At 36.6% G+C, this 26718-nt stretch overlaps 1 protein-coding gene and 1 pseudogene across 2 annotated transcripts in view; both read left to right on the top strand.

Moving 5' to 3' along the window:
- The window catches only part of AR (androgen receptor), a 200058-nt gene that overhangs the window by 131607 nt on the left and 41733 nt on the right, over positions 1-26718 (top strand). For both annotated transcript variants that reach the window (XM_013986227.3, NM_214314.2), the window contains 1 exon segment: positions 25609-25725. In XM_013986227.3, the coding sequence (XP_013841681.1) occupies positions 25609-25725 (117 nt within the window).
- LOC146394635 (U2 spliceosomal RNA) lies at positions 15417-15534 on the top strand (annotated as a pseudogene).

The raw sequence follows: 26718 nt of genomic DNA on the forward strand, positions 1-26718 counted from the left end.
CTCAGTGTCCAGGAAAAATGACCCTGAAAGTTAACTGGATTTTCAGGATCCTTCTCCTATTCCTAAAGTCACTTACACCAGTGTCGTTTTTCATTTGACAAGCAAAAAGAAAGATGTTAGTGTCTGAATGTGCTATAAAAATAGAATCCAGACCATGTTCTCCTCTACACAGAATCCTCTAGTGTATTCCTATGTCGCTCATGGTACAAGTCTTCTACCTATAAATTAATGACTTCTCAGGCCTTACCTTCTACTGCATTTCACCCTGATGTAGCTGCACTATCTTCTTTGCCAATTCTCAAACATGGCAAGCATTCTCCCACATAAGGGGCCTGTATCAACTGTTCCCTCAACCTTGAGTGCTCTTCCCTGAGATACCTGTGTGGCTCACATTCTCAGATCATTCAAGTTTAGCCAATTGCCACCTCAATTAAACTGCCTACACCACTCAAATTAAAATCATTGTCACTCAGCACTCTCCATTCCCTCTACCATGGTTTTTGTACATAGCACTTGTTGCTTTCAAACATACAATGGAATTTTTAAAATTTATTATGTGTATTGTTTATTCTCTGCTTCCTTGCCTCCTACACCTCCCCACAAACATTAAAATGGATATTAGTCAAGACAGGGATTTTTTTCATTTTTCAAAGTTTTATTGAATTATAGTTGATTCACAATGTTGTGATAATTTTTGCTGTACAACAGGGTGACTCAGTTATGTATATACACACATCCATTATTTTTCAGATTCTTTTCCCATATAGATTATCACAGAATATTGGGTAGAGTTCCCTCTGCTATACAGCTGGTCCCTGTTTACCATCAATTCCATATACAATAGTGTGCATATGTAAGTTATAAACCCTCATTCTACCCCTCCCCCTCACCTGTCCACTTTGGTAACCTATAAGTTTGTTTTCAAAGTCTGGGAATCTATTTCTGTTATGCAGAAAAGTTTACATGTATCCTTTTTTTAGATTCCCACATGTGATATCATATCAAGTTTATCTTTCACAGTCTGACTAATGTCACTTAGTATGATTATCTTTAGGTCTATCCATGATGTTCAAAAGGCATTGTTTCATTCTTTTTATCCTTTCCTCTATTGATAAACATTTAGGTTGCTTCCATGTCTCAGCTACTGTAAATAAAGATGTAATGAATATTAAGGTGCATATATCTTTTCAAATTATGGATTTCTCCAGATAGAAAGCCAGGAGTGGGATTGCTGAATCATACGGTAGTTCTGTTTTTGTTTTTTTGAGGAACCTTCATACTGTTTTCCAGAGTTGTTTGGGGAATGTACATTCCCACCAACAGTGTAAGAGGGTTTGCTGTTCTTTGTACCCTCTCCAGCATTTATTGTTTGTAAACTTTTTGATTATGGCTGTTTGGCTCATATGTTGTTTGTATATTCTGGAGATTAATCCCTTGTCATCTACATCATTTGCAAATATTTTCACCCATTCTTGGGGTTGTCTTTTAGTTTTGTTTATAGATTCCTTTGTTGTGCAAAAACATTTCAGTTTATTTAGGTCTGTTTGTTTAATTTTTTTTTTTTATTTTCATTACTCTAGGAAGAGGATCTGAAAAGATATTGCTTCAGTTCATGTCAGAGAGTGTATGGCCCATATTTTCTCTAAGTTTTATAGTATTGGTCTTTAAATCTTAAATCCATTTTGAGTTTATTTTTGTGTATGGTGTTAGAGAGTGTTCTAATTCAATTATTTTCATGTAGCTGTCCAGTTTTCCCAGCACCACTTATTGAAGAGACTTTAATTTCTCCATTGTATATTCTTTCGTTCTTTGTTGTAGATTAGTTGACCGTAAGTGTGTGGGCTTATTTCTGAGCTTTCTATCCTAGTCCACTGATCTGTAGTTTTGTTTTTATGCTGGTACCATACTGTTTTGATGACTGTAGTTTTGTAGTGTAGTCTAAAGTCATGGGCCCTGATTTCTCCAGCTCCATTTTTCATTCTCAGGATTGTTTTGGCTATTCAGAGTCTTTTGTGTTTACATAAAATTTTTCATTTTTTTTCTAGTTCTGTGAAAAATGCCATTGGTAATTTGATAGGGATTATGTTGAATCTGTAGTTGGCCCTGGGTCATGTTGTCATTTTGACAATATTGATTCTTCTAATGCAAGAGCATAGTATATCTTTCCATCTCTTTGTGTAATTTTTAAAATTTATTTCATCAGTGTGTTACAGTTTTCAGAGTATAGTTCTTTTGCCCCTTTAGGTGGGTTTATACATAAGTATTTTATTCTCTTTAATGTGATGGTAAATGGGATTGTTTCCCTTATTTATCTTACTGATCTTTCATTGTTATATACAGAAATGCAGTAGGTTTCTCTGTATTAATTTTGTATCCTGCAACATTATCAAATTCATTGCTGAGCTCAAAAGGTTTTCTGGTAGCATCTGAAAGATCTTCTGTGTCATCAGAAAACTGATAATTTGACATCTTTTTCAACTTGTATTCCTTTTAATTCATTTTATTCTCTTCTTGTTGTGGCTAGCACTTCCAAAACTATGTTGAGTAAAAGTGGTGAGAGTAGAAATCCTTGTTTTGTTCCTGATCATAGTGGGAATTCTGTCAGCTTTTCACCATTGAGAATGATGTTAGCTCTGGGTTTGTCATAGTTGGCCTTTATTACATTAAGGTAGGGTCCCACTATGCCCACTTTCTGGAGAGGTTTATCAGACTAGGTGTTGTATTTTGTCAAAAGATTTTTTATACATCAATTGAGATAACCTTAGTTCTTTTATTCTTTCATTCTTCAGTTTGTTAATGTGATGTATCATTCTAATTGATTTCCAGATATTGGATCCCTGAATTCAATCCCACTTGATCTTAGTGTATGATCCTTTTAACATATTGTTGGGTTCAGTGTGCTAGTATTTTATTGAGGATTTTTGCAATATTCGCCTGTAATTTTCTCTTTTTTTGTAGTATCTCTGTTTGGTTTTGGTATCAGGGTGATACCAATTGGGTTTGGAAATGTTCCTACGTCTGCAATTTTTGGAAGAATTTCAGAAGGATAGGTTTTATCTATTATCTAAATGTTTGATATAATTTGCCTGTGAAGCCATCCAGTCCTGGACTTTGTTCGTTGGAAGTTTTAATATTACATTTGCAATTTCAGTACTTGCGATTGGTCCATGCATCTTTTCTATTTCTTCCTGGTTCAGTCTTGGAAGATTATATCTTTCTAAGAATTTGTCCATTTCTTCTAGGTTGTTCATTTTATTGCCATATAGTTGCTTATAGTCTCTTATGATCCTTTGTATTTCTGTTGTAACTTTTCCTTTTTCATTTCTAATTTTATTGATTTGAACCCTCTCTCTCTTTTCTTGAGGATTCTGGCTAAAGGCTTATTGAATTTGTTGATCTTTTTAGAGAATCAAGTTTAATTTCATTGCTCTTTTCCATTGTTCTTGTAGTCTCTATTTCACTTATTTCTCCTCTCATCTTTATGATTTCTTCATTTCAACTGACTCTAGGTTTTAGTATTCTTTTCTCTAGTTGCTTTAGGTGTAAGGTTAAGTTGTTTGAGATTTTTCTTGTTTCCTGAGGTAGGCTTGTGTTGCCATAAACTTCCCTCTTCGAACTTAATTTGCCACATCCCATAGGTTTTGCATTGCTGTGTCTTTGTTGTCATTTGTGTCTAGGTATTTTTTGATTTTCTCTTTGATTTCTTCATTGATCCATTAGTTGTTTAGTAGCATAGTGTTTAGTTTCCACATGTTTATGTTTTGCACATGTTTTTTTCTTGTAGTAGGTTTCTAATCTCTTTGCCCTATGGTCAGAAAAGATGATGGATAAGATCTCAGTTTTCTAAATTTCCTGAGGCTTTATTTGTGGCCCAGAATGTGATCTATCCTAGAGAATGTTCTGTTTGCACTTGAGAAGAATGTGTATTCTGCTTCTTTCAGTTGGAATGTTCTATAAATATCTATCAAGTTTATCTAGTCTAATGCATCATTTAAAGCCTGGTTTCCTTTTTTATTTTCTGTCTAGATTCTCTCAGTGTTCTGTCCATTGTTGTAAGTGGGGTGTTAAATTCCCACACTGTTATTGTGTTATTGTTGATTTCATCCTTTTATGGCTGTTAGTTGCCTTATTTATTGAGATGCTTCTGTATTGGGTGGGTATATATTTACAATTGTTATATCTCTGTATCTTCTTCTTAGATTGATCTTTTGATCATTATGTAATGGCGATGTCCTTCTTAGTCTCTAGTCATCATATTTATTTTAAAGTTTATTTTGTTTGATATGTGTATTGCTACTCCAGCTTTCTTCTGTCCTTTCACTTTCAGTTTGTATGTGTCCCTAGAACTGAAGTGGGTCTCTGATAGACAGAAGTGGGTCTCTTGTGGAACTTAAGTGGCTCACTTGTGTGTGTCTGTATCTTATTTTTGTATCCATTCAGCTAATCTATGTCTTGGTTGAGTTGCTTAGTTCATTTCCATTTCCATTTAAGGTAATTATCAATATCTGTGTTCTTATTGCCATTTTGTTCACTGTTTTGGATTTGTTTTTGTTGGTTCTTTTCCCTCTCTTCATCTTCTGTTCTCTTCTCTTGTGGTTTGATGACTGTCTTAGTGTTGCGTTTGGGTTGTTTTTTCTTATTTGTGTGTATATCTGTTGTAGATTTTTGGTTTGTGGTTACCATGTGGTTTTGATATAGGAATATATATATATATATATATATATATATATATATATATATATATACACACACACACACACAAGATTGTTTTAAATTGCTGGTCTCTTAAATGCAAATGCATTTCCAGTATCTTACATTTGTACCCTCCTCTTCTCATGATTGCTGGTTTTAGTATCATACTTGTGTGTGTATGATTTCCTTCCTTTACTATATGTTTGCCCTTACTAGTGAGCCTTCTCATTTGTAATTTTCTTGTATCTAGTTGTGGCCTTTTCTTTTCTTTTTTTATTATTTGTTTTTTAATTAATTTATTTTTAAAAATTTTATTTATTTATTTTTGTATTGTTATTTCCCCAACACAATTTTTTATTTCACTGTGCAGCATGGGGACCCAGTTACACATACAAGTATACATACTTTTTTCTCCCATTGTCATGATCCATTGTAAGTATCTAGACATAGTTCTCAGTGCTTCACAGCAGGATCTCATTGCTAATCCATTCCAAAAGCAAGAGTTTGCATCCGTTAACCCCAAATTCCCAATCCATCCCTCTCCCTCCCCCTCCCCCTTGGCAACCACAGGTCTATTCTCCAAGTCCATGATTTTCTTTTCTGTGGAAAGGTTCATTTGTGCCATATATTAGATACCAGATATGAGTGATATCATATGATATTTGTCTTACTCATTCTGACTTACTTCATTCAGTATGAGAGTCTCTAGTTCCATCCATGTTGCTGCAACAACATTCTTTTTTATGGCTGAGTAGTATTCCATTGTGTATATATACCACATCTTCCTAATCCAGTTGTCTGTCAATGGACATTTGGGAGTGCCCCTCTACTGCGGAGAGACCTGGCCAGCCCACCTGCCCTCTGGAAGTGCCCATTTTTCTTTTCTACCTAGAGATGTTCCTTTAGCATTTGTTGCAAAGCTGGTTTGATGGTGTTGAATTCTCTTAGAATTCTTATAGAATTCTCATCTGTAAAGCATTTTATTTCTCCTTCAAATATGAATGAGATCCTTGCTGAGTAGACTATCCTTGGTTGTAGTTTTTTTTCCTTTCATCACTTTAAGTATATCATGCTGGAGTTCCTGTTGTGGCTCAGAAGGTTAAGGGCCCGACATTGTCTCTGTGAGGATGTAGAATACATTCCTGGCCTTGCTCTGTGGGTTATTATCCAGTATTGCTGAAAGTTGCAGCATAGGTCATAGGTTTAGCTGGGATATGGACCTGCCCTCAGCTGTAGCTCTGATTTGATCCTGGATCAGGAACTTCCATATACCACAGGTGCAGCTGTAAAAATAAGAAAAAAAAATGAAATAAATAAAAACATAAAAATGCAAAATAATATGCCATGCCACTCCCTTCTGGTCTGTAGAGTTTCTACTGAAATTCAGCTGATAATCTTATCATGGTTCCCTTGTATGTTATTTATTGCTTTTCCCTAGCAGCTTTCATTATTTTTTTTCATCTTTAATTTTGGTCAGTTGGATAATATGTGTCTCATTGTATTCCTCCTTGGTTTTATTCTATATAGTATTTATTGTACTTCTTGGATTTATTTGAGTGATTCCTTTCCCATGTTGGAGAAGTTTTCAACTATTATCTCTTCAAACATTTTCTCTAGCCCTGTCTCTCTCACCTCCTTCTGGCACTCCTGTAATATAAATGTGGGTGTGTTTAAACTTGTCCCAGAGTTCTTTTAGACTGTCCTCATTTCTTTTCATTCTTTTTTATTCATTCTTTTCCATGTCAGTGATTCTTACCAGTCTGTCTTCCACTTTGTTTTTTTGTTCTTTTGCCTCCTTTATTCTGCTATTGGTTCCTTCTAGTGAATTTCTTTTTTATCTTGGTTATTGTGCTAGTTTAATCTTTAAATCTTCTACTTCTTTGTTAAACATTTCTTGTAATTTCTTAATCTTTCCCTCAAGTTTTTTTCTCCCAAGATATTGAATCATCTGTACTGTCATTACTCTAAAGTCTTTTTCCATGTAGGTTGCTATCTCCAGTTCACTTACTTGTCTGGCTCATATTCCTCTGCCCTTTAATTTTGTGTAGCTTTTAATGTAGTCTCCTTTTTGCAGGCTACAGTGTTGTAGCCTTTCCTGTTTCTGGTGTCTGCTCCCTTTTGGATAAAGTTGATTCAGGGGCTTGTAGCCAGCTTCCTGATGGGAGAGACTGGTGCCTTCCCATGGGTGCATGGAGCTGAGTGTTGTCCTTCTGTTGGGTGGGGCTTTATTTCTGGGTGTGATTAGAGGTGGCAGTGTGCCTAGGAGGACTTTAGGCATCCTGTTTTCTAATGGATGGTTCTGTGTTCCAACCCTGTTTGCTGTTTTTCTTGGCTTCTCAGCCGTGAGAGGTGTGGCCATATTTTTCAAAATGTCAGCCTCCGGGGATGCTCACACTGATGTTTACTCCCTGAGACCTCCCCCTTCAGTGTCCTTCCCCCACAGTGAGCCAGAGCTACCCCCTGCTTTCCCAGGAGACTTTCAGGTAAGTCTGACCCAGATTCTTATGGAGTCCCTGCTTTGCCCTGGGAGCTCCTGAGCTCAAGCCCTGCTAGCCTTTAATGCCAAATGCTTAGGCAACTCCTACTCCCAAAGCCAGACCCCCAGGCTGCAGAACCTGACATGGAGTTTGGAACTCTCACTCCTGTGGGAGAGCCTCTGTGATACAGTTATTTTCCAATCCGTGGTTCACCAACCTGGTAGATAAGGGATTGCTTATATCATGAAAGCACCCCTCCTACCCTCTCAATGTGGCTTCTTCTTTGTCTTGGGGTGTAGGATATCTTTTTTGGAAGTTCTCAGTCTATTTTGTTGATGTTTGTTCAGTGGTTAGTTTTAATTTTGGTGTTTTCATGTGAGGAGGTGAGCTTGAGTCCTTATACTCCACTATCTTGTCTCTGACAACAAGATAGGGATTTTTTATTATTTGTTAACTGATATATCCTGAGCATCTAGAACATTTCTTGGCATGAAGTAGGTATTTAATATATATTCAATTAATTAATTAATTTGGCCTAGGTTTATCTTAATATTTTATCTGTTATATGGGCATAGAAAGCAGTATCTAGTACAGATTCTGGCACTTAGTAGGTGTTTAGTGATTTTTTAAATGGCACAATGAATATTATCCTCTATTTCCAATGCTTTTATTTTTCCAATATTGTCAGGTAAAAGAAATGGTCCACCTAAATGAACTTTCCAAATAACTTATCTCAAGAAAGTCTAGATTTTAATATCTTCATGTATCTCCTAATGCAATAATGGATAAAATGGTTTTCATGCCTTCTAGGACATAGCAGAGTGACTGTAACTTAACATTTTTGTTGGATTTTGAAAAACTATTGGAAAATAATCATATTAGAGAATACTCAGTGTGGCAATGATTTCCTCTCTTACTTTATGTGAGGTTGGACAATTCTGTTAAACATTCTTAAATTCAGTTTCATCATTTATAAAATAATAATAACAATAATAATAACTTTTATGAGTACCTTATACATTGTTGTGAGGCTCAAAGAAGATAATGCATGGGGATATTATCCCAGTAAGGTGTAAAGATACCTACGAATGCAAGGTAGGAGTAATAAAAATTGTATGATTTAGAAAGATTCTGAACATATATGAACTGATTCCTATTGGTGTGTGTTTCAGGAATAAAGTGAGGGCACACTCAATGTAAGAATAGCTAAGTCTGAGTAACATCAGTATAGCTTGTCATTAGTTGAAAATAATTTGACATTCCTGATGTTCTAAGGTGAGCCTCTTTCAAAACTGGAATTTTGCAAGTCTCCTAGCCCTAGACTATTGAGATGTATTCATGTTTTACATGTTTACCCCTGTATTTTCCAGGGAAACTTCTGGTGCCCTTGGTTCTAAAAATACATTCCAAAATGCATATGCCCTCAGATACTTGGGGGCTCCCAGGACAGTGAAAAAAGAAGAGACAAAGTTAGCCCCATTTTCAGCTCTTGTTCCTAAAGTTGGCCAAGGTGATGGTTTTTTGTGGGGAGGAGTGGTTTGGTTTTCATTGGGGAAACCCTTCCAAAATGTACCTTTGAATTCTCTTGACTTTCCAAAGCACAAGTGAAAAGGAGTAGTTTATTCACTTTTCTTGAATTCTGCATTATAGAAGAATTTTAAGATTAATAAGAGACATCATTTTGTCAGTGACCATTATTTTTGTCTTTCAGTTATTTCAGCATTTTTGGTAAGAACTCTTTTGGACAAGTCAAGTGTATGGCAGGAGAAGACATTATCTTTATGACAAATGGATGGTTGTGTGGGCCTTTCTTGATAGATGTAGTCTCCCTGCCTTCTTTTCTCTGAAGGTTGGAAGGTAAAGTTTAGGAGTACTTAAAGTAAGTAGTCAGTATTCCTTCAAATGCCCCACTAGCCTCCAGATGTCATTTTTCCTGGCCATGCCTATTGGTCAGTTCTAGAAACTGGTCTTTAAGATAGTAATCAAAATGCAGGCAAAAGCAGAAGTTGGGGGAAAGAACAGTCAAACCCATTTTGCTGTAATAAAGTAGTTGTAAAAAGAAAAAAAAACTTTGTTTTTAGTAGATAGGAAAATAAAAAGTGGATGGAGTCAATGTGTTTGGTCAAGACTGATTGAATATTTTATTGCTTATTGATCAACAAGTCATTAATTTCACAGCCTGCTTCATCCATCACTCTTGGTTCTTTATAACTTCCACGCCTTTTCAAATACATTATTTCCTCTGTCTGTAATGCTCTAAACCTGTGTTTTTTTTCACTTAATGAAATTCTGTGTTTCCGTCAAGATTACTTCCTCTGTGGATTCTTCTTTAATATTAGGAGTTTAACTTGACATTTGCAAGCTGTTTGAATTTCTCTTACTATACAGATTATCATTCCCTTATTTCGTCTTCTGATGACATTATATAACAAATATTACCCACTTTGCCCAATTCTTTCTATATACTCTCCTAAGTCCTATTTTTAAAAAATAATTAATTTAATCCTCTTTCTCGTTTATTTCAATATTTACCAAATGCCTATGAGGACCAGATATTGTATTAGGTGTTTTGTACACATTATTTCATTTATATGTCCCTCCAGTCCTATGTGTTATCATCTCAGGTACCCTTTATTTTTAGAACTATATAGGAAGAAAAATCTGAGTAATTTGATTAAAGCTCTTTATTGTGGAGCACTTGATAAAGAAATAACATGTAAAGTCCCTTGAGTGCTGCAGAATAAAGATTTCGGCAGTACCTTCAGCCTTGATCATCTCTTCCCACATTCCATGTGATTCAAGGAGAATGCACACCATTCGAAGAACTCTTTTTAAATAAGTACCCAAAATTTTCCAGATGTTTTACCTATATTATTTTAGATTTTTATGGCTCCACAAAGATTGATGATGTGATACCAGTTTTACAAAGGAGGAAACAGATTTGGAGAGGTTTATGCTCCTTGCCCAAGTTTATGCTACTTGTCACAACTAGTAAATGACATTTTGGGGACACATAATCCAGTCCCTATGACTCCTAAGACGTTGCTCCTGCCACCAGATCATGCTTCATTGCCTGTTAACAAATATCTAAGAACAGGTAATAGAAGCTTCACAGTCTATGCCTGATAGTCTCAATCTCTAGACACTTAATGTTAATTTATTGAGAGAGTACCGAATTCTCCTCATCATGTTCTCCTATCATGTTATATATATGAAGAAACTGAGGGTCAGTTTCTGTGACTTGGCCAAGGTGTCACAGTGAGCCATTGGAGTCAATCTGTAACTTATACTTCTTGCCTCAGTCCCAACTGTTTTATACTCATTTGTATTATTGTTGTTTCATGTGTATTTAATCTCCAAATAGATGTGTTGTTTTGATCTTTTTTTCCTACTTTGTAGTGTATCTTGGAGACTGTTCCACTCAGTTTGTATAGAACTGCTTCATTTTTAAATGGCTGTATTTTGTGACTCTACCTATTGATGGGCATTTATGTTGTTTTAAGTCCTCTGCTATTATAAAAAATGTTGCAGACAATGTTCTTGTATATATGTCATGCCACAAATGTGCAAACATGTGCTGAATCAAAGTATATTTTAATTTTGAAAGTTTTTGCCAAATTCTCATCCTTATGGTTGGACAGATTATGCAGAATCTATATCTGATAAAATTTATAAATGAAATAGTTACTGTTAATATTAGAAGAATTATTGAATTATTTTCTTTTTTTTCTTTTTTTTTTTTTCGTCTTTTTGCTATTTATTGGGCCACTCCCACGGCATATGGAGGTTCCCAGGCTAGGGGTCCAATCGGAGCTGTAGCTGCTGGCCTATGCCAGAGCCACAGCAATGCTGGATCCAAGCCGCGTCTGCAACCTACACCACAGCTCACGGCAACGCTGGATCGTTAACCCACTGAGCAAGGGCAGGGACCGAACCCACAACCTCATGGTTCCTATTGGATTCGTTAACCACTGCGCCACGATGGGAACTCCGAATTATTTTCTTGACCTTATAGAGATGCTCAATAGAGTGTTTCTTTAAGTGATCCTCACTGTACACTCAAATGAGCCTTCAGTTTAAAGAAATATGATTTATACACCACTGTTCAGGAACACATCTATTGGGTAAAGCATAGGAAGATGACAGTATGTTTTTAGAATGCGATTGAGACTACATAAACTGTGTTTCTAATCATATTACCAAACCCTAGGGGTATGCTGAGATGAAAGTGTATGGAGAAAAGTCAGAATCACCTAGAAAGAAGCAAAGCTTACCAGAAGGGTGGAACCAGTAGTGTGCCGATAAACTGGATTTCTTCCTGCAAAGGGGCAGGTGCAAATGGGAAGCCTTGATATTTGTAGCGTTTGATGATTTGTATGGTGTAGATACACTTATGAGGACCAATTTCAAGCTACCAGTAAGAGAGCACTGAATGTGAAATTGTGAAGAGATGCTCAGAATTTGCTTTTATGAATCACTACAAGCCAACTCCAGCACAATACTGGATGGAACCTAAAGGAAGACAGCTTGAGAATGTAAAACTTGGATCTGACCAAATGTCAAATGACCTTGGCAGAAGTGAGCTGGCTATTCTTCATAGTATTTTTCTTGGTGAGGTTGGAGCCTGTACATCTCCAAGATGGTCTTTGAAAATCCCATCTGAAGGAAATCATATGTTTGGTGCTCCCCACAGTACTCATCTGAGTGAACTGAACCTCACTAGTCTCCAGAGAAGCAAAGAAAGCAAAGGGATTTGTGAACTGTCAAATGCTATTTCATTGTCAAATACTTGTCTTATTATTAATGCGGTGTCAGCTACAAAACTACATAAGCAGTCAACTCACTGGCAAGATCCAACATCAGCAGTTTTCTCCACTAGCTACACATTAGAAGCAACAGAAGAATGTGAAAACAAAACAAAACAAAGCTCAGTGCTCACCTATACCCCTGAGTTAATTGAACTTGAACCCCTGAGATTGAAACCAGGTATAGGTATTTTTAAAATTTTTTATTAGAGTGTAGTTAATTTACAGTGTTCCCTCAGTTTCTGCTGTACAACAAAGTGACCCATACACACACATTCTTTTTTTCATTTTCCATCATGTTCTAACCCATGAGACTGAACATAGTTCCCTGTGATGTACAGAAGGACCCCATAACCCTCATCCATCCCCCTCTCTCCCCCTCCCCCCGGCAAACACAAGTCTGCCCTCCATGTCCATGATCTGTTTCTGCTTTGTAGATACATCATTTGTGCCATATTTTAGAATTAACATATAACTGATATCATATAGTGTTCGTCTTTCTCTTTCTGACTTACTTCACTTAGTATGAGAATCTCTCTTTCTAGCCACGTTGCTACAAATGGCATTAATTGGTCCTTTTTTATGAGTGATTAGTGTTCCTTTGTATATATGTACCGCATCTTTTTAATCCATTTATCTATTGATGGATATTTGTGTTGCTTCCATGTCTTGGCTATTGTGAATAATGCCGCAGTGAATATAGGGGTGCATGTATCTTTTTCTATGAAAGTATTATCCAGATACATGACCAGGAGTAGGATTGATGGATAATATGGTAGTTCTATATTTAGTTTTCTGAGGTACCTCCATACTGTTTTCCATAGTGGTTGTACCAATTTATATTCCCACTAACATTGAAGGAGCATTCCTTTTTCTCAACATTCTCTCCAGCATTTGTTGTTTGTTGGCTTGTTGAAGATGGCTACTCTAACTGGTGTGAGGTGGTACCTCATCGTAGTTTTGAATTGCATTTCTCTCATAATTAGTGATGTTGAGCATTTCTTCAGGTGGCTGTCGACCATGTGTATGTCTTCTTTGGAAAAAGGTCTATTTAGGTTTTCTGCCCATTTTTCATTTGGGTTGGAATCCAAATTGGAATATAAGTAAAACTATCACTGTTGGCAGACGGTGTGATGCTATAGCTAGAAAATCCTAAAGACACTACCAGAAAACGTTTAAGGCTCATAAATTAATTTGGTAAAGTCATAGGATACAAAATTAATACATAGAAAACAATTGTATTCTTATATACTAACAATGAAAGTTCAGAAATAGAAATTAGGGAAACCATACCATTTACCATCACATAGAAAAGAATTAAATACCTAGGAATAAACCTACCTAAAGAGATAAAATACTTGTACTCTGAAAACTATAAGACACCAATGAAAGAAATCAAAGATAACACAAGTGGATGGAAAGATATGCCATGCTCTTGGATTGGAAGAATCAGTATAGTCAAAATGACAGTACTATCTAAGGCAAGCTACAGATTGAATGCAATCCCTATCAAATTACCAATTGCATTCCTTACAGAACTAGATCAAAAATTTTTTAAATTTGTATAGAAACACAAAAGACCTTGAATAACCAAAGCACTATTGAAAAGAGAAAAACAGAACTGAAGGAATCAGACTCCCTGACTTCAGATGATACTACAAAGCCACAGTCATCAAAACAGTATGGTACTTGCACAGAAACATAAATATAGATCAATGGAACAGGATAGAAAGCCCAGAAATAAACCCAAGCACCTACAGTCAACTAATCTATGACAAAGGAGGCAAGAACACACAGTGGCAGAAAGATAGTCTCTTCAATAAGTGATGCTGGGAAAGTGGACAGCCACATGTAAAAGAATGGATTTAGAACATTCTCTAATTCCATACCCAAAAATAAACTTAAAATTGATTAAAGGCCTAAATGTAAGGCCAGATACTATAAAACTCCTAGAGGAAAACATAGGCAGAATGCTCTTTGACATAAATCACAACAACATCTTGTTTGATCCACCTCCTAGAATAATGACAATAAAGACGCAAATAAACTGACATGACTTAATTAAACTCAAAAGCTTTTGCACAGCCAAGAAAACCATTTTAAAAAAACAAAAACACAACCCACGAAATGGGAGAAAAATCTTTGCAAATGATGCAACTGACAAAGGCTTAATCTCCAAAATATACAAACAACTCATACAACTCAATGATGAAAAGGTAAACAATGGTATAAGTATTTTTTAAAAGCTCCCCAGGTGATTCTCACTTCCAGCCAAGGTTGCGTATTACTTCCCTATACAACCTGGTTCTGCCATTGAATCGAATTTTACTACTGCCCCTCCTCCTTTATCATATCCCAGCCACATTGTCCATCTTGCTGTTCTTACAACACACTAAATTAGTTCATGACTTTAAGCTATTATTATCTTGGGAATTTTCCCCTTGGCTCTTTGTATGTCTATATCATTCTGTTTTTCAAGTTTCAGCTCAAAGCCTCATCCTCAGAGAATTTTTCCTCACTCTACCTAAATTAACTCTCTCATCTTATCACAACACCCTGTTTTATTTCTTTCATTATATGTAGCACCATCTGAAAATAGCAAAATTATTATTTATCACTCATTTGTTACTTGTCTTTTTCCACCAAAAGATCACCCAACTTGAGGGCAAGGCTTTTGACTGTGTTATTCACAGTTGTTTCCTCACTTGCCTAAAATAGTGCTTGGAACATATTAGGTATATACTCAAATATTGTACTTTCATCATCAAGGATTGTTGTTAAACATCTTCTATGTTTTAATTTAGTGATGTATTAAAATATTTCATTGTGTTTAGGCTTAAACTGCATAGCATGGCATTCAAGGTTCTTCATGACCTAGCTATCATCTAACTTGTCAGCCTCACCTTCTACTTCCTATCCCCTTGAAGCAGTAGGCTGTATGAATTGCAGTAGCTAGGGGATGTAGTCTAGAACTGAAAATTGCAGGGTTTTCTTTAACAGAGAAGTGTATGTGTATGTGTGTCTTGGAGACAGGAAGCAGAGTATGGAATATTTGTGACCAGGACAAGGGCCAGTGAGGAGTGCATCATAGTCATAAGAGGGTTACTCATGGAGGGAAGTAGAAGACAAGATAGACTCAGTAACATTATACATAACTCATCTAAAGTATTTAATATTTTCCCTTTTAGAAATCACTTTCACATGCATTCATTATAATTTGTTTTTATAAATCTATGATGTAGACAATGGCATTATTTTATCTTCATTTTTTTAGATGAGTAATCAAGGTTCAGATTTTTCTGAGGCCATTTGAAGCTGAGATTTGATACCTGCTATTCTAACTGCCAGTCTAGTAATCTTTTTTTACTGCTCAATGAATTTATTACATTTATAGTTGTACAATGATCATCACGGTCCAATTTTATAGGATTTCCATCCCAAACCTACTTCTCGGCCTTTTGGCTAAGATCAAGTGTAGTATCTGTTCTTATCAGTCTAGCGCTCTTTATATTTCTATTTGATAGAGCTTGAATTAGATTGTGGAAGGTATAGAAAGCCAAGAAGAGGAGTCTGGCTGGATTCCTGTCCTCACCACTAGAGCTAACCATAACGCCAAAAGAATAAATAAAAGATCAAGGTTCTGTAACCAAGAAGGCTTCCTGTAGAGCATTAGCTGAGGGGCCTGGCTTAGGGCCTATTCATAGTACTGAGTTAACTGCCATCTGGGTTTCTGGGTGAGTGGAACAGGGAATGGTTCCATACTTTGAATAACAAGGACTCAGCTACCTTATGTGCTTTTCACAGAAGACTTGTCCTTTGGCAGTGTGAAGTTTGTTCCAAAGGCCCAAAAGCAGTATCCTAGGAGAAAAAAAAAAAAATGTACTAGGAGTCAACAACGCTTGGTATTTCTTTTCACAGAGGAGAGCCCTTGAGTGATTAAACCAGAGGTTCTAGGCTACCTCAGCCCCAGAGAAAGTTATATCCATAGCATACATGAGCCTAAACAGGCCTTAGTTTTCTTCCAGTCTGTGTAGATCACTCAGGTGAGAGGCACTTAGCTACTTCTTTCTTTCTGTAGGGTAGTATTTTTGTTTTTTAGAGAAAGCCCTTAGAATCAAGAAAATTGAGACTAGAAAAACAAGATAGGCATGCAGACTGGCTTCAGCCCTCCTTGAGTAACACTCAGGTGGACTCTGAGAGTCCCAGCAGAAATCCTAACATGAATAGAAGACCTCTGAGCCACTGTTACTGAGTGTGCCACTGTTCTCTTAATGCCTAACACATACTCTTCTAGTTATAGATCAGGGAGGAAAGATCAAGAGAGAATTAGAAATAGGCACCAGATTCTCAGGTCTTCCTCCTTCCTACTCTGTGCTCTTTTACAATTCTGTGCTACCTCTTTCTTTGAAGTACAATGTCAGGGCCCTTATGAGAAAAGATATCACATTCACAAAGACAAGCGGGTCATACAGACCTGTCTTGTGGATCTGCTTATCTGGTAACGGTAGGTGAGTCACTCAGTATCTCTGAACCCTATTTTCCTCAGCTCTAAAATAGGAATAGTAGCTGCCTGGGAGAATTTTGACAAGAATTAAATGAATCAGCATCTTCAGAGGCCCCTAGAATAGTACCCAAAGCACAACAGATTATCTCCTCTCTTCATTGCTTTCCCTAGGGAAGTCAAGTGTTACTCCTCCTTGACACTATGAAGAGGCAGTGGGCAGATTTAGAAAACACAGGGAATATAAACCAGAAGAGAGGCAAAAAAATATTTGCTTGGTTATAGTGTCTCAATAGAAAGCAGATGGTAGCCTGGATTGAAACTGGATTGTATTCTTTGGTATCATTAGGCACTCTGTATCTCAGATTTCCTTATATATAAATTGAGGGAAATGGTCTATACACTCCTTACTTTGAAAAAAGACTAAGCAAAATGATTAATATGAAAATGATTTTGAAATAATAAGGCAATTGTACAAAGAACATAGCAGGAAACCTGAGTTTTAGTTCTATCACTGTCATTGACTCATTGTTTAATCTTGGTCAGGTCTACTCTGCTTTCTGGATCTCGATTTCCTCATCTATAAAATTGAGAACATCAGACTAGATGACCTCTGCAGAGGTCCTTGCCTCTTCTGATATTCAAGGCATTTATTATTTAAATAATAATAATGGGTAAGATCTATATAATGCTTTATGATTTATGTTATTTTATATCTATTATCTTATGTGAAAACAGCACTTAACTGCTAGAATAGGGATAAGGAGTTATGGTTTCTTGTCCATGTTTTGACATTGACTCATGCTTTGACCTTAAGCAAGGTTTTTTTCCATTCTTTGAGCCTCAGTTTCTTAATCTGAGAAATAGAAGATATGAGGGTTGGATTAAACCACTAGGTCTTTAAACATTTCCTCAAAGCCCTTGGGGAATCCCATAGAGTTTCACTAAGGTGTATTGCAATGATAAGGCTGCAGGCAAGGGGATAAAAAAAGATGTCTGGCAGGAGTTCTAAGTTTTCTATACCTACTTCAGGCATATTAGGTTTAATTTTCATCTGAGATACACACACACACATCTCTGTAATGTTTCATTTGTTAAAAAAAAATAGGTTCACTGAAAAACAACAAAAAAATGACTTGAGTATGTATTCTCTAAAGCCTTAGGTTTTAAATGTGGGGTTCAATAAAATATGTTGTTTGATAACACCATTTTGTTGTTTTAATGAAATAGTATATTCCTCCAAGTTAATAAAGACATTGACTATACAGTGTTACCTTTCATGAATATGGAATAATTAATTTAATCATTCTACTAATGTTGAACATTTAAACTTTTCCAATACTCATCTCTCAGCATCCCCTGGGGGTTGGTTCCAGGAGCCCCCATGGATGCCAGAAACTGCAGATGCTCAAGTTCCTTATATAAAATGGCATAAAACTGAAACCATAAAACTCCTAGAAGAAAACAAAGGCAGTATGCTCCTTGACATAAGTCCTAGCAAACTATTTTTTTGGATCTGTCTCCTCAGGCAAAAGCAACAAAAGCAAAAATAAACAAATGAGACTACATCAAACTAAAAAACTTTGCACAATGAAGGAAACCATTCACAAAAGGCAACCTACTGAATGGGAAAAGATACTTGCAAATGATATGCCTGATAAGGGGTTAATATCCAAAAATATACAAACAGCCTACATAGCTCAATATAAAAAAAAATCAAAAAATGAGCAGAAGAAGTGAATAGAACATTTCTCCAAAGAAGACATACAGATGGCCAACAGGCACATGAAAAAATGTTCAACATTACTAATCGTCAGAGAAATGCAAATCAAAACCCCAGTGAAATATCACCTCATGCTTGTCAAAATGACTATCATCAAACTTTCAACAAAAAACAAGTGTTGGAGAGAATGTGGAGAAAAGGGAACACTCATGCACTATTGATGGGATTGTGAATTGGTGCAGCCACTGTGTAAAACAATATGCAAGTTCCATTAAAATACACAAATAGAACTAACATACTATCAGCAATTCCACTCCTGGGCATTTATCCAAAGAAGATGAAATACTAATACAAAAAAACACTAATTCAAAAAGATACATGTACTCCTATGTTCACTTAAGCATTATTTATAAAATAGCAGAGATATGGGAACATCAATAGAATAATGGATAAAGAAGATGTGATGTGTGTGTGTGTGTATAGGAATATTATATATACATATAGGAATGTTATATATAGGAATGTTACTTGACCGTAAAGAAGAATGAAATGTTGACATTTGTAACAGTATAGATAGATCTAGAAGATATTATGCTAAGTGAAATAAGTGAGACAGAGAAAGATAAATACCATATGATTTCACTTATATGTGGATTCTAAAACACAAACCTCAAAACAAAATAGACTCATAAATATAGAGAAAAAAACCGATGTTCACCAGAGGGGAAGGGGGTGAGATGTTGGGCAAAATAGGTGAAGGGGATTAAGAGGTACAAACTTCAGTTACAAAATAAATGTCCGGTGGAGGGGGAGGGAGTGGGACAGACTGGCAGTTTGGGGTTAGTACATGAAAACTACTGCATTTGTAGTGGATAAGCAATGAGGTCTTTCTGTATAGCACAGGGAACTATATTCAGTCACTTGTGGTGGAACGTGATGGAAGATATGAGGAAAATAATGTATGTATATATATATATGTGTGTGTGTGTGTGTGTGTGTGTATGTACATATATATATATACACACACAACTGGGTCAGTTTACTGTACAGAAGAAATTGACAGAACATTGGAAATCAACTGTAATAAAATTATTTTTAAAATACGTCCTTGGAATGTGATGTTCAGCCTAGGCAATATAATCAATAGTGATAACTATTGTGATAACTTTGTATGGTGACAGAGGGTTACTAGACTTAGTGTGGTGCTTAAATCCTAATGTATATGAATGTCGAATCACTATGTTGTACACCTGAAAATAATATAATTCCTCATGTCAGTTATAGTGTAATAAAAAGGGGATAAACTATGAACAACAAATACACACATAAATAAATAATAAAAATAAATTGATGCAACAGAATGAATACAGTTGAAATACTGATCCATGGTTGGTTGAATCTGCAGATGTGAAACACATGACTATGGAGGGTTCACTGTATTCACTGTTTAAATAATGCTGCATTGAACTACTTTTTGTGCTTAACTTACTGTTTTCTTATAAAACGTTCCAAAAGTACAGTTACTGATTGAAGGTTACATGAATTTAATTTTTTTAGATATATTGCAAAGTTACCCACTAACAATCCCTCTTCACTGGCAACTAGTATTGTTTACCAGCCTTATTTGTGAAAATGAAGTCTTATTTAATTTGTATTTCTATGATTACTAATAAAATTGAAATTGCCCCATTTTCATGTGCTTATTGATCTTTTGTATTTTTTCTTTTAATTGCCTCTTCATATCTGTTACCCATTTTTTGTTGTACAGTTCATCTTTATATATCAAGGAAATTAACCACTTCTTTTCCATACTTAAAACCAATATGTACTTTTTAATTTGTAGTTATCTTTAAATGTTATTATTATGCTTCTTTCACATAAGAAAGTTTAAATGTTTTATAGTCAAGACTATAATAATTTTCACTCATGTTTTCTTTATTGTCAATGTTTTAAAAATCTCTTTTGTACCTTCAAAAGTTTAAAACTGTTCACTTACACTTTCTAACAATATGTCAATAATTCCTTTTTATTTTTGGTTTTTTTCATCGAGGTATTTAATCCATCTGGATTTTATTTTGGTTTCAACTAGTAATTTAACTTTATTATCTTTTCTAAATGAGTATCCAGTTGTTCTGACACTATTTAGTGAATAAATCATCCCTTCTTTACTGATTTAGAGTTATGTACTACACATGCAGTGTTTGTTTTTGGCTTTTCTGGTCCCTTCCACTGATCAGACTATGCTGGAGTCAATACCAAACTCTTGTAATTATTATGGCATTATATTACTTTAAGATGTGGTATATATACACAATGGAATACTACTCAGCCATAACAAAGAACGACATAATGCCATTTGCAGCAACATGGATGGAACTAGAGAATCTCATCCTGAGTGAAATGAGCCAGAAAGACAAAGGCAAATACCATATGATATCACTTATAACTGGAACCTAATATCCAGCACAAATGAAAATCTCCTCAGAAAAGAAAATCATGGACTTGGAGAAAAGACTTGTGGCTGCCTGATGGGAGGGGGAGGGAGCCTGGCCTTATCAGACACAATTTAGAATAGATTTACAAGGAGATCCTGCTGAATAGCATTGAGAACTTTGTCTAGATCCTCATGTTGCAACAGAAGAAAGGGTGGGGGAAAAATGTAATTGTAATGTATACATGTAAGGATAACCTGACCCCCTTGCGGTACAGTGGGAAAATAAAAAAAAAAAAAAATTTAAATGTCTGCCAGGAAAAGTCTCACTACTCTGCTTTTTCAAAAATATCTTGACAGTATCTCACATTGTATTCCTTTAGATAAAATTTGGGGTTATTCTTTCAAGATTTTGTTTGGGTTGGTTTAAATTTATAGATTTTATTAAGGAAAAAACAACAGGTGTCCTTGTGTATTGCATCTTCCCATCCAGGAACACTACATCTTTCCATTTAATTCCAGTCTTCTCTTCTGTACCTCAATAAAGATTTTTTAGTTTTGTTCATATAAACCCTGCACTAACATTCTATTTGTAAAATTATGAGAATTTCTACATTCTTCAGTCTTCTCTATAGGTGCATAATAAAGATGATAACTCAAACCTCTTTTCATTTACATCAGGCAGTGCCACAGATGGTGGGTAACTCCACTAACTTAACTTCTCTGCTTCAAATGGGCTTTTTCACAATGAGAAAATTAAAAGAAACCTAACCAAACATTGACCTCAATTCAATACTATATGGCAGCACCAGCGTGGCTCTCAAAAAACAATTGAGATTGAGAGTCTCTGGAGAAAATATCTGAAGGCTATCCCATGACCTCTGTACCTGCTGGAGCTTTGAATCATACTTAAGGTTTATGATAGAAGAATAGAACCATGAAGAAATATGCAGAACACTAGTGGACAATCAAGAATTTTAGAGCCCTCTAGCATATAGAGGACCCTGTGTTAGCTCACGTGACATTCACAGGAGTACATAGTTTGAGCTGTTCTAAGACAGTTATCAAGAATTTAAATGTGTGATCTGTTTGCAGTTCTAGAGTGTGGACTTACCTCTTTCAAGATGGGAGAGGGTTTTTGTATTTTGTCAGAGAGTTCACGTTTTTTATGAGACTGATTGTAGGTTGTTGATATAATTTTGTTGTTAGAGGTCAACAGTGTCAAAGAGCCAGGTGTAACATTTGTAACATCTGAGGAGGAGGAGATAGGAGTTTGTGCTCTTTGTGTTAATTATTGTCACCTTGGCTACAGCATGGGAACAGAGGACCTTCTAGGACCATCTTGTAGCAGACCCAGATCCCACTTACATGTTTATTTTGTCAACTGAGAAGGCAACCACAGGTCCATACACTTACTAGACATGAACAGAGATCCTTAAAATCCTCAAAGGGCCAGTCTTGAGACTATGCCCATCTACACCATCTCTCCATTAGATGCACTTGGCAGATTTTGTGCTGACTCTACCACCAATTTACTCTGACTTAGGGCATGTCACTTCAAAACTTACATCAATTTTCATAACTGAGGAGACAAGCACAACATTGGGACATTTTCAGAAGGCTTTTGAAGTCATTTACATACCAAAGATTATGTATTTCTAATTAGACCCAAAGAGTCAGAGCTATAAGGATATAGATACTGAGTTTCCTGGAAAGAAGAGCCTTGTAACAGAGTACAGAAATTAAGTGAGCTGTAAGTCAAGAAAGGGTGAGATAAAAATGCTGCAGAGGGCATTCAAGCTTTGTGTGGAGTACTAAGGATGGTGTGACCAAACAGTGTTTAAAATTCTAATATGTGAGATTCATAGCCTTATGAACAACAGTGTGGAGCAAACAGACACTATGGTGCCAGGCAAGTCAATTTCATCTTAATGAGCATCATTTGCTTTAGCTATATAACAGGGTATATAGTAATCTCTGTTATACTTAATTTGTACAAGATTGATTGTTGTTAACTTTTGCAAGCTGATCAAATTGGAAGGATTTTTAAAAATTTGCGTTATTATATTTTATATTTTAATCTATTGTTATTACTATAGGTTATATTCAATATATAGTTTAAATTTATTTATTTATTTGCTTTTTAGGACCTCACCTGTGGCATACGGAAATTCCTGAGCTAGGGTTCGAATCGGAGCTACAGCTGCCAACCTATGCCACAGCTGCCAGCCTATGCCACAGCCACAGCGATGCCAGATCCAATTCGCATCCATGACCTACACCACAGCTTGCAGTAATGCCAGATCCTTAACCCACTGAGCAAGACTGCATCCTAATGGATACTAGTTGGGTTCGTGTCTGCTGAGCCACAATGGGAACTCCAATAAAAAGTGTATAATATAGTAGAGTGTAAATATAACCTTTATGTGCACTGGAAAACCAAAAATTCATGTGACTCCCTTTATTGGCATATTAACTTTATTGCCGTGGTCTGGATCCACACCTGCAGTATCTCCAAGGTATGCCTGTAGTCTTGAGGACTGTAGTAGTACTGATACTGTGGGGGTGTCCCAGTTCTAGAACATACATAGCACTGGAAATGAACTCACTGGAATTAGATATAGGACTTGCCTTCTAGGAGTCAACACCCAAAAGCTGTATGGCAGTCATCCTTTCTGTGCACCGTCCTCAGTTTGCTATACAAAGAAGCTGTTAGCAAGTTATGTGTTCTACTTATACTCATGAAATTCTGTGGTATGGTAGAAAGAATATTGGCCTAGTGGCCTTAATTTTTTCATCCGTGAGTGAAGGTGATAATGGTTCATACCTCAAAGCACTGTTGAAGTGGTTCATTTGAATAGCATATGTAAACCCCTTCACACAGGCCTTGTTCATAGTAAGTGCCTATTAAGTAGTAATTTTCTTCCTTCAGGGGCCCCTGTTTCAGTGTCCATCAGGCACATCACTTCCCCAGAACCTGTGCTTGGAATGAGAGCGTTGTACCAGGATGATTTTTAACAATCCCTTCAAATCCAGTCCTTTAACAAAGGAAAGTTAAAGGGGGAGGAGGGAGGAAGGGAGGAAATAAAAGGAAAATTTTTCTAACTTGGTTACACAGAATCTCCTATATAAAATAACCAACTACAATAGGTGAGTTTTCTGTGACTGGTATATATACTTTAAGCTGAGTGAATGGAGAGGAAAGCTGGGTTATGTCAAAATTTATTTTTTTCCCTGATATCAAATAGCAGTTGCTCTCCAATTTTTATTCCTTTTCTATACCACAAAAATCCTTCCTCTACCAAAAGAAGCCTTCCTAGAACCCTCAGCCTATACCATAAAGTAATAACTGGGAGTAAGTGGGAGAAAAAATACAAAGGACTTGCAGAAAGAAAGGGGTGAGGTGAGGGGATGCACAAGCTCAGCTAGAGGCAGGGCCACCAGCATAAGTTCTATGTGTTTCCAAGTGTCAGGGTATGTATCACTGTCTATTTCTGCTTGTGACTCTATATGCCTCTGGATCTCTCTGTTCCACTTGAGTATTCATTTTGCCAATGTTTATTGATGGCCTACTCTGTGCCAGGCCTGTGCTAGGAGCAAGGGGACAAAATGTTGAATAAAATATGTGTTTTTGAGTGACCTCCATGTCTTTTCTTTGAACAGCTATAATCCTAAGTATATCTGAGTCTGAGAATGTGTGTGGTGTGTTTGTGTTTGTATGTTTCTGTGTATCTGTCACAACTTCAGGTGTGCATGACAATGACTGATTTTCTTCTGCTAGCTTCAGTGGACGGACTTTCATTTGCTGTGATTCACTTTCCAAACAGTAGGCTTTATCACTGTTTGATTTTTATAACCTGTAGGATTTGGGTCATTATAATCACTAGCATTTTTAAAACAATTAAAAATCATATGGATTTCTATATTATAGAAGGTTTGTATGTACTTGTATTAAGAAAAAGAAGCATCTTATTAGTTCAAGTTTGATCCTGAGCATGATTACAGAAGTCAGGAGGAGGGAACATTGCCTGAGTCCAAGTCACTGCTATGCCATGCTAAGAGAGTGACAATTTCCATCATAATTTTCTCATGGGCATTCTTGGCTTTTAGTAAAGAGCATCCTATTTAAAAACTTGTGGTTTCTAAGGGGGAGGAAGTGGGATGGACTGGGAATCTGGGGTTAATAGATGCAAACTACTGCTGTTGGGATGGATAAGCAATGAGATCCTGCTGTATAGCACTGGGAACTATATCTAGTCACTTATGATGGAGCATGATGGAGGATAATGTGAGAAAAATAATGTATATATATATATACATATATATATATATATATATATATATATATATAGGTGTGATGGGCTCACTTTGTTGCACAGTAGAAAATTGACAGAGCACTGTAAATCATGTATAATGGAAAAATAAAAATCGTTTAAAAATGAGTAATCCTAGGAGTTCCCGTCGTGGCGCAGTGGTTAACGAATCTGACTAGGAACCATGAGGTTGCGGGTTCAGTCCCTTCCCTTGCTCAGTGGGTTAACGATCCGGTGTTGCCATGAGCTGTGGTGTAGGTTGCAGACGTGGCTCGGATCCTGCATTGCTGTTGCTCTGGCGTAGGCCGGTGGCTACAGCTCCGATTGGACCCCTAGCCTGGGAACCTTCATATGCTGCGGGAGCAGCCCAAGAAATAGCTAAAAAGACAAAAAAAAAAAAATGAGTAATCCTAATAAAGGAGGTATCAGTAACTCCCAAATTGTTCATTCCTATGAAAATCACCTATGAAAACCAAACAATATAGCATTACATTAAACCAGGCTGATTTAATAGTTATCTTCTTTGTGATCAAATTGGGATCATTCTCTATCCACTTCTCTCATATGGCAGGATATATCTTTATACCTTTTCTGACTAGAAATACTTCCAGAAAGATTCTGTAAACACATTGACAGGGCTGTCTACTCTTATATTTGTTCCCCCAGGGAAACAGAAGTACCTGTGTGCCAGCAGAAATGATTGCACCATTGATAAATTCCGAAGGAAAAATTGTCCATCTTGTCGCCTCCGGAAATGCTATGAAGCAGGGATGACACTGGGAGGTACGATACTTATCTTTCTCTTTCTCCTTCCCCCTTTACTTTCCTCATTCTCTCATTCTCTCTTTAAACCAGATTTCCCTCTTTGATGCTTCCAAGGAGGCCAGTCATGCTCTAGATACAGGCTGACCCCTTCATATCCAACGTAGCCATCAGCCAGCTGGAGCTTTTCTTTATCTTAACCATGCCACACCGCACTGTGGGGCTCAGCATAGGAACAGGAGGTGTGGAGCAGGGATCAGGACCCATGAGAGGGTGAGTGAGTGTGGACTTGACTATGAAGGGTTTCCTAGGGGACATAATGGTACTAGCCTTATGTTGTTAAATGGTGGCTAGGATGAGAGAACTAAGGAATTCAGAACAATCACAGGTGCAGGATGACCGAGGCACAGGCTGGCCCTGAACACCCAGCAATATCCTTCAGTTAGCTACTGCCTATGAAGTGGGGCTGGCCACCTGGAATGAGAATCTGCTTTTCTTTGGAGCCTATTACTAGGCTGCCAAACATAGCCAATTTCCTATCCCACATCTCCCAGGGATGAACAGGCCTTTTAATCATTTTCTTTTCTTTGCAAATCTATTGACCATTTCCAAAAGGATTTTTTTTTCAGTTGCTGCTCTGTGACTGAAATGAAGATACAGCTCTTTAAAGGCAATTCCCCATCATAATGCTCTCTGTCCTCTAGTCTGTGTCTGCCATGATTGTTGTCACCATTTCAGAAAGGTTTGGCTGACACTTAGAGTTTACCCCTTCAAATCCCTCATTTCTTCATGTTTACATATACCCAGTGCCAGGGTCCCTTCTACTACCTGCTGCTTCCAAAAAGATGCACCGTTCATGATAAAACAAGCTCATTAGTCTACTTTGATTTGGAAATTTGAAGAAAGGCAAGCCTTTTTCTGAATGCCTAAAACCGTAGCCTCATACCTGATTACATATTATCAGCCTGGAAAACCCAAGTGCCTAGAATCCTGCCCTCTTATCTCCCCCTCTCA

The sequence above is a fragment of the Sus scrofa genome, chromosome X (genome assembly GCF_054392235.1).
Source record: "Sus scrofa isolate SSC_HxYL_T2T_F1_AM1 chromosome X, Sscrofa_HxYL_maternal_Yorkshire_Landrace_v2.0, whole genome shotgun sequence".
Classification (NCBI taxonomy): Eukaryota; Metazoa; Chordata; class Mammalia; order Artiodactyla; family Suidae; genus Sus; species Sus scrofa.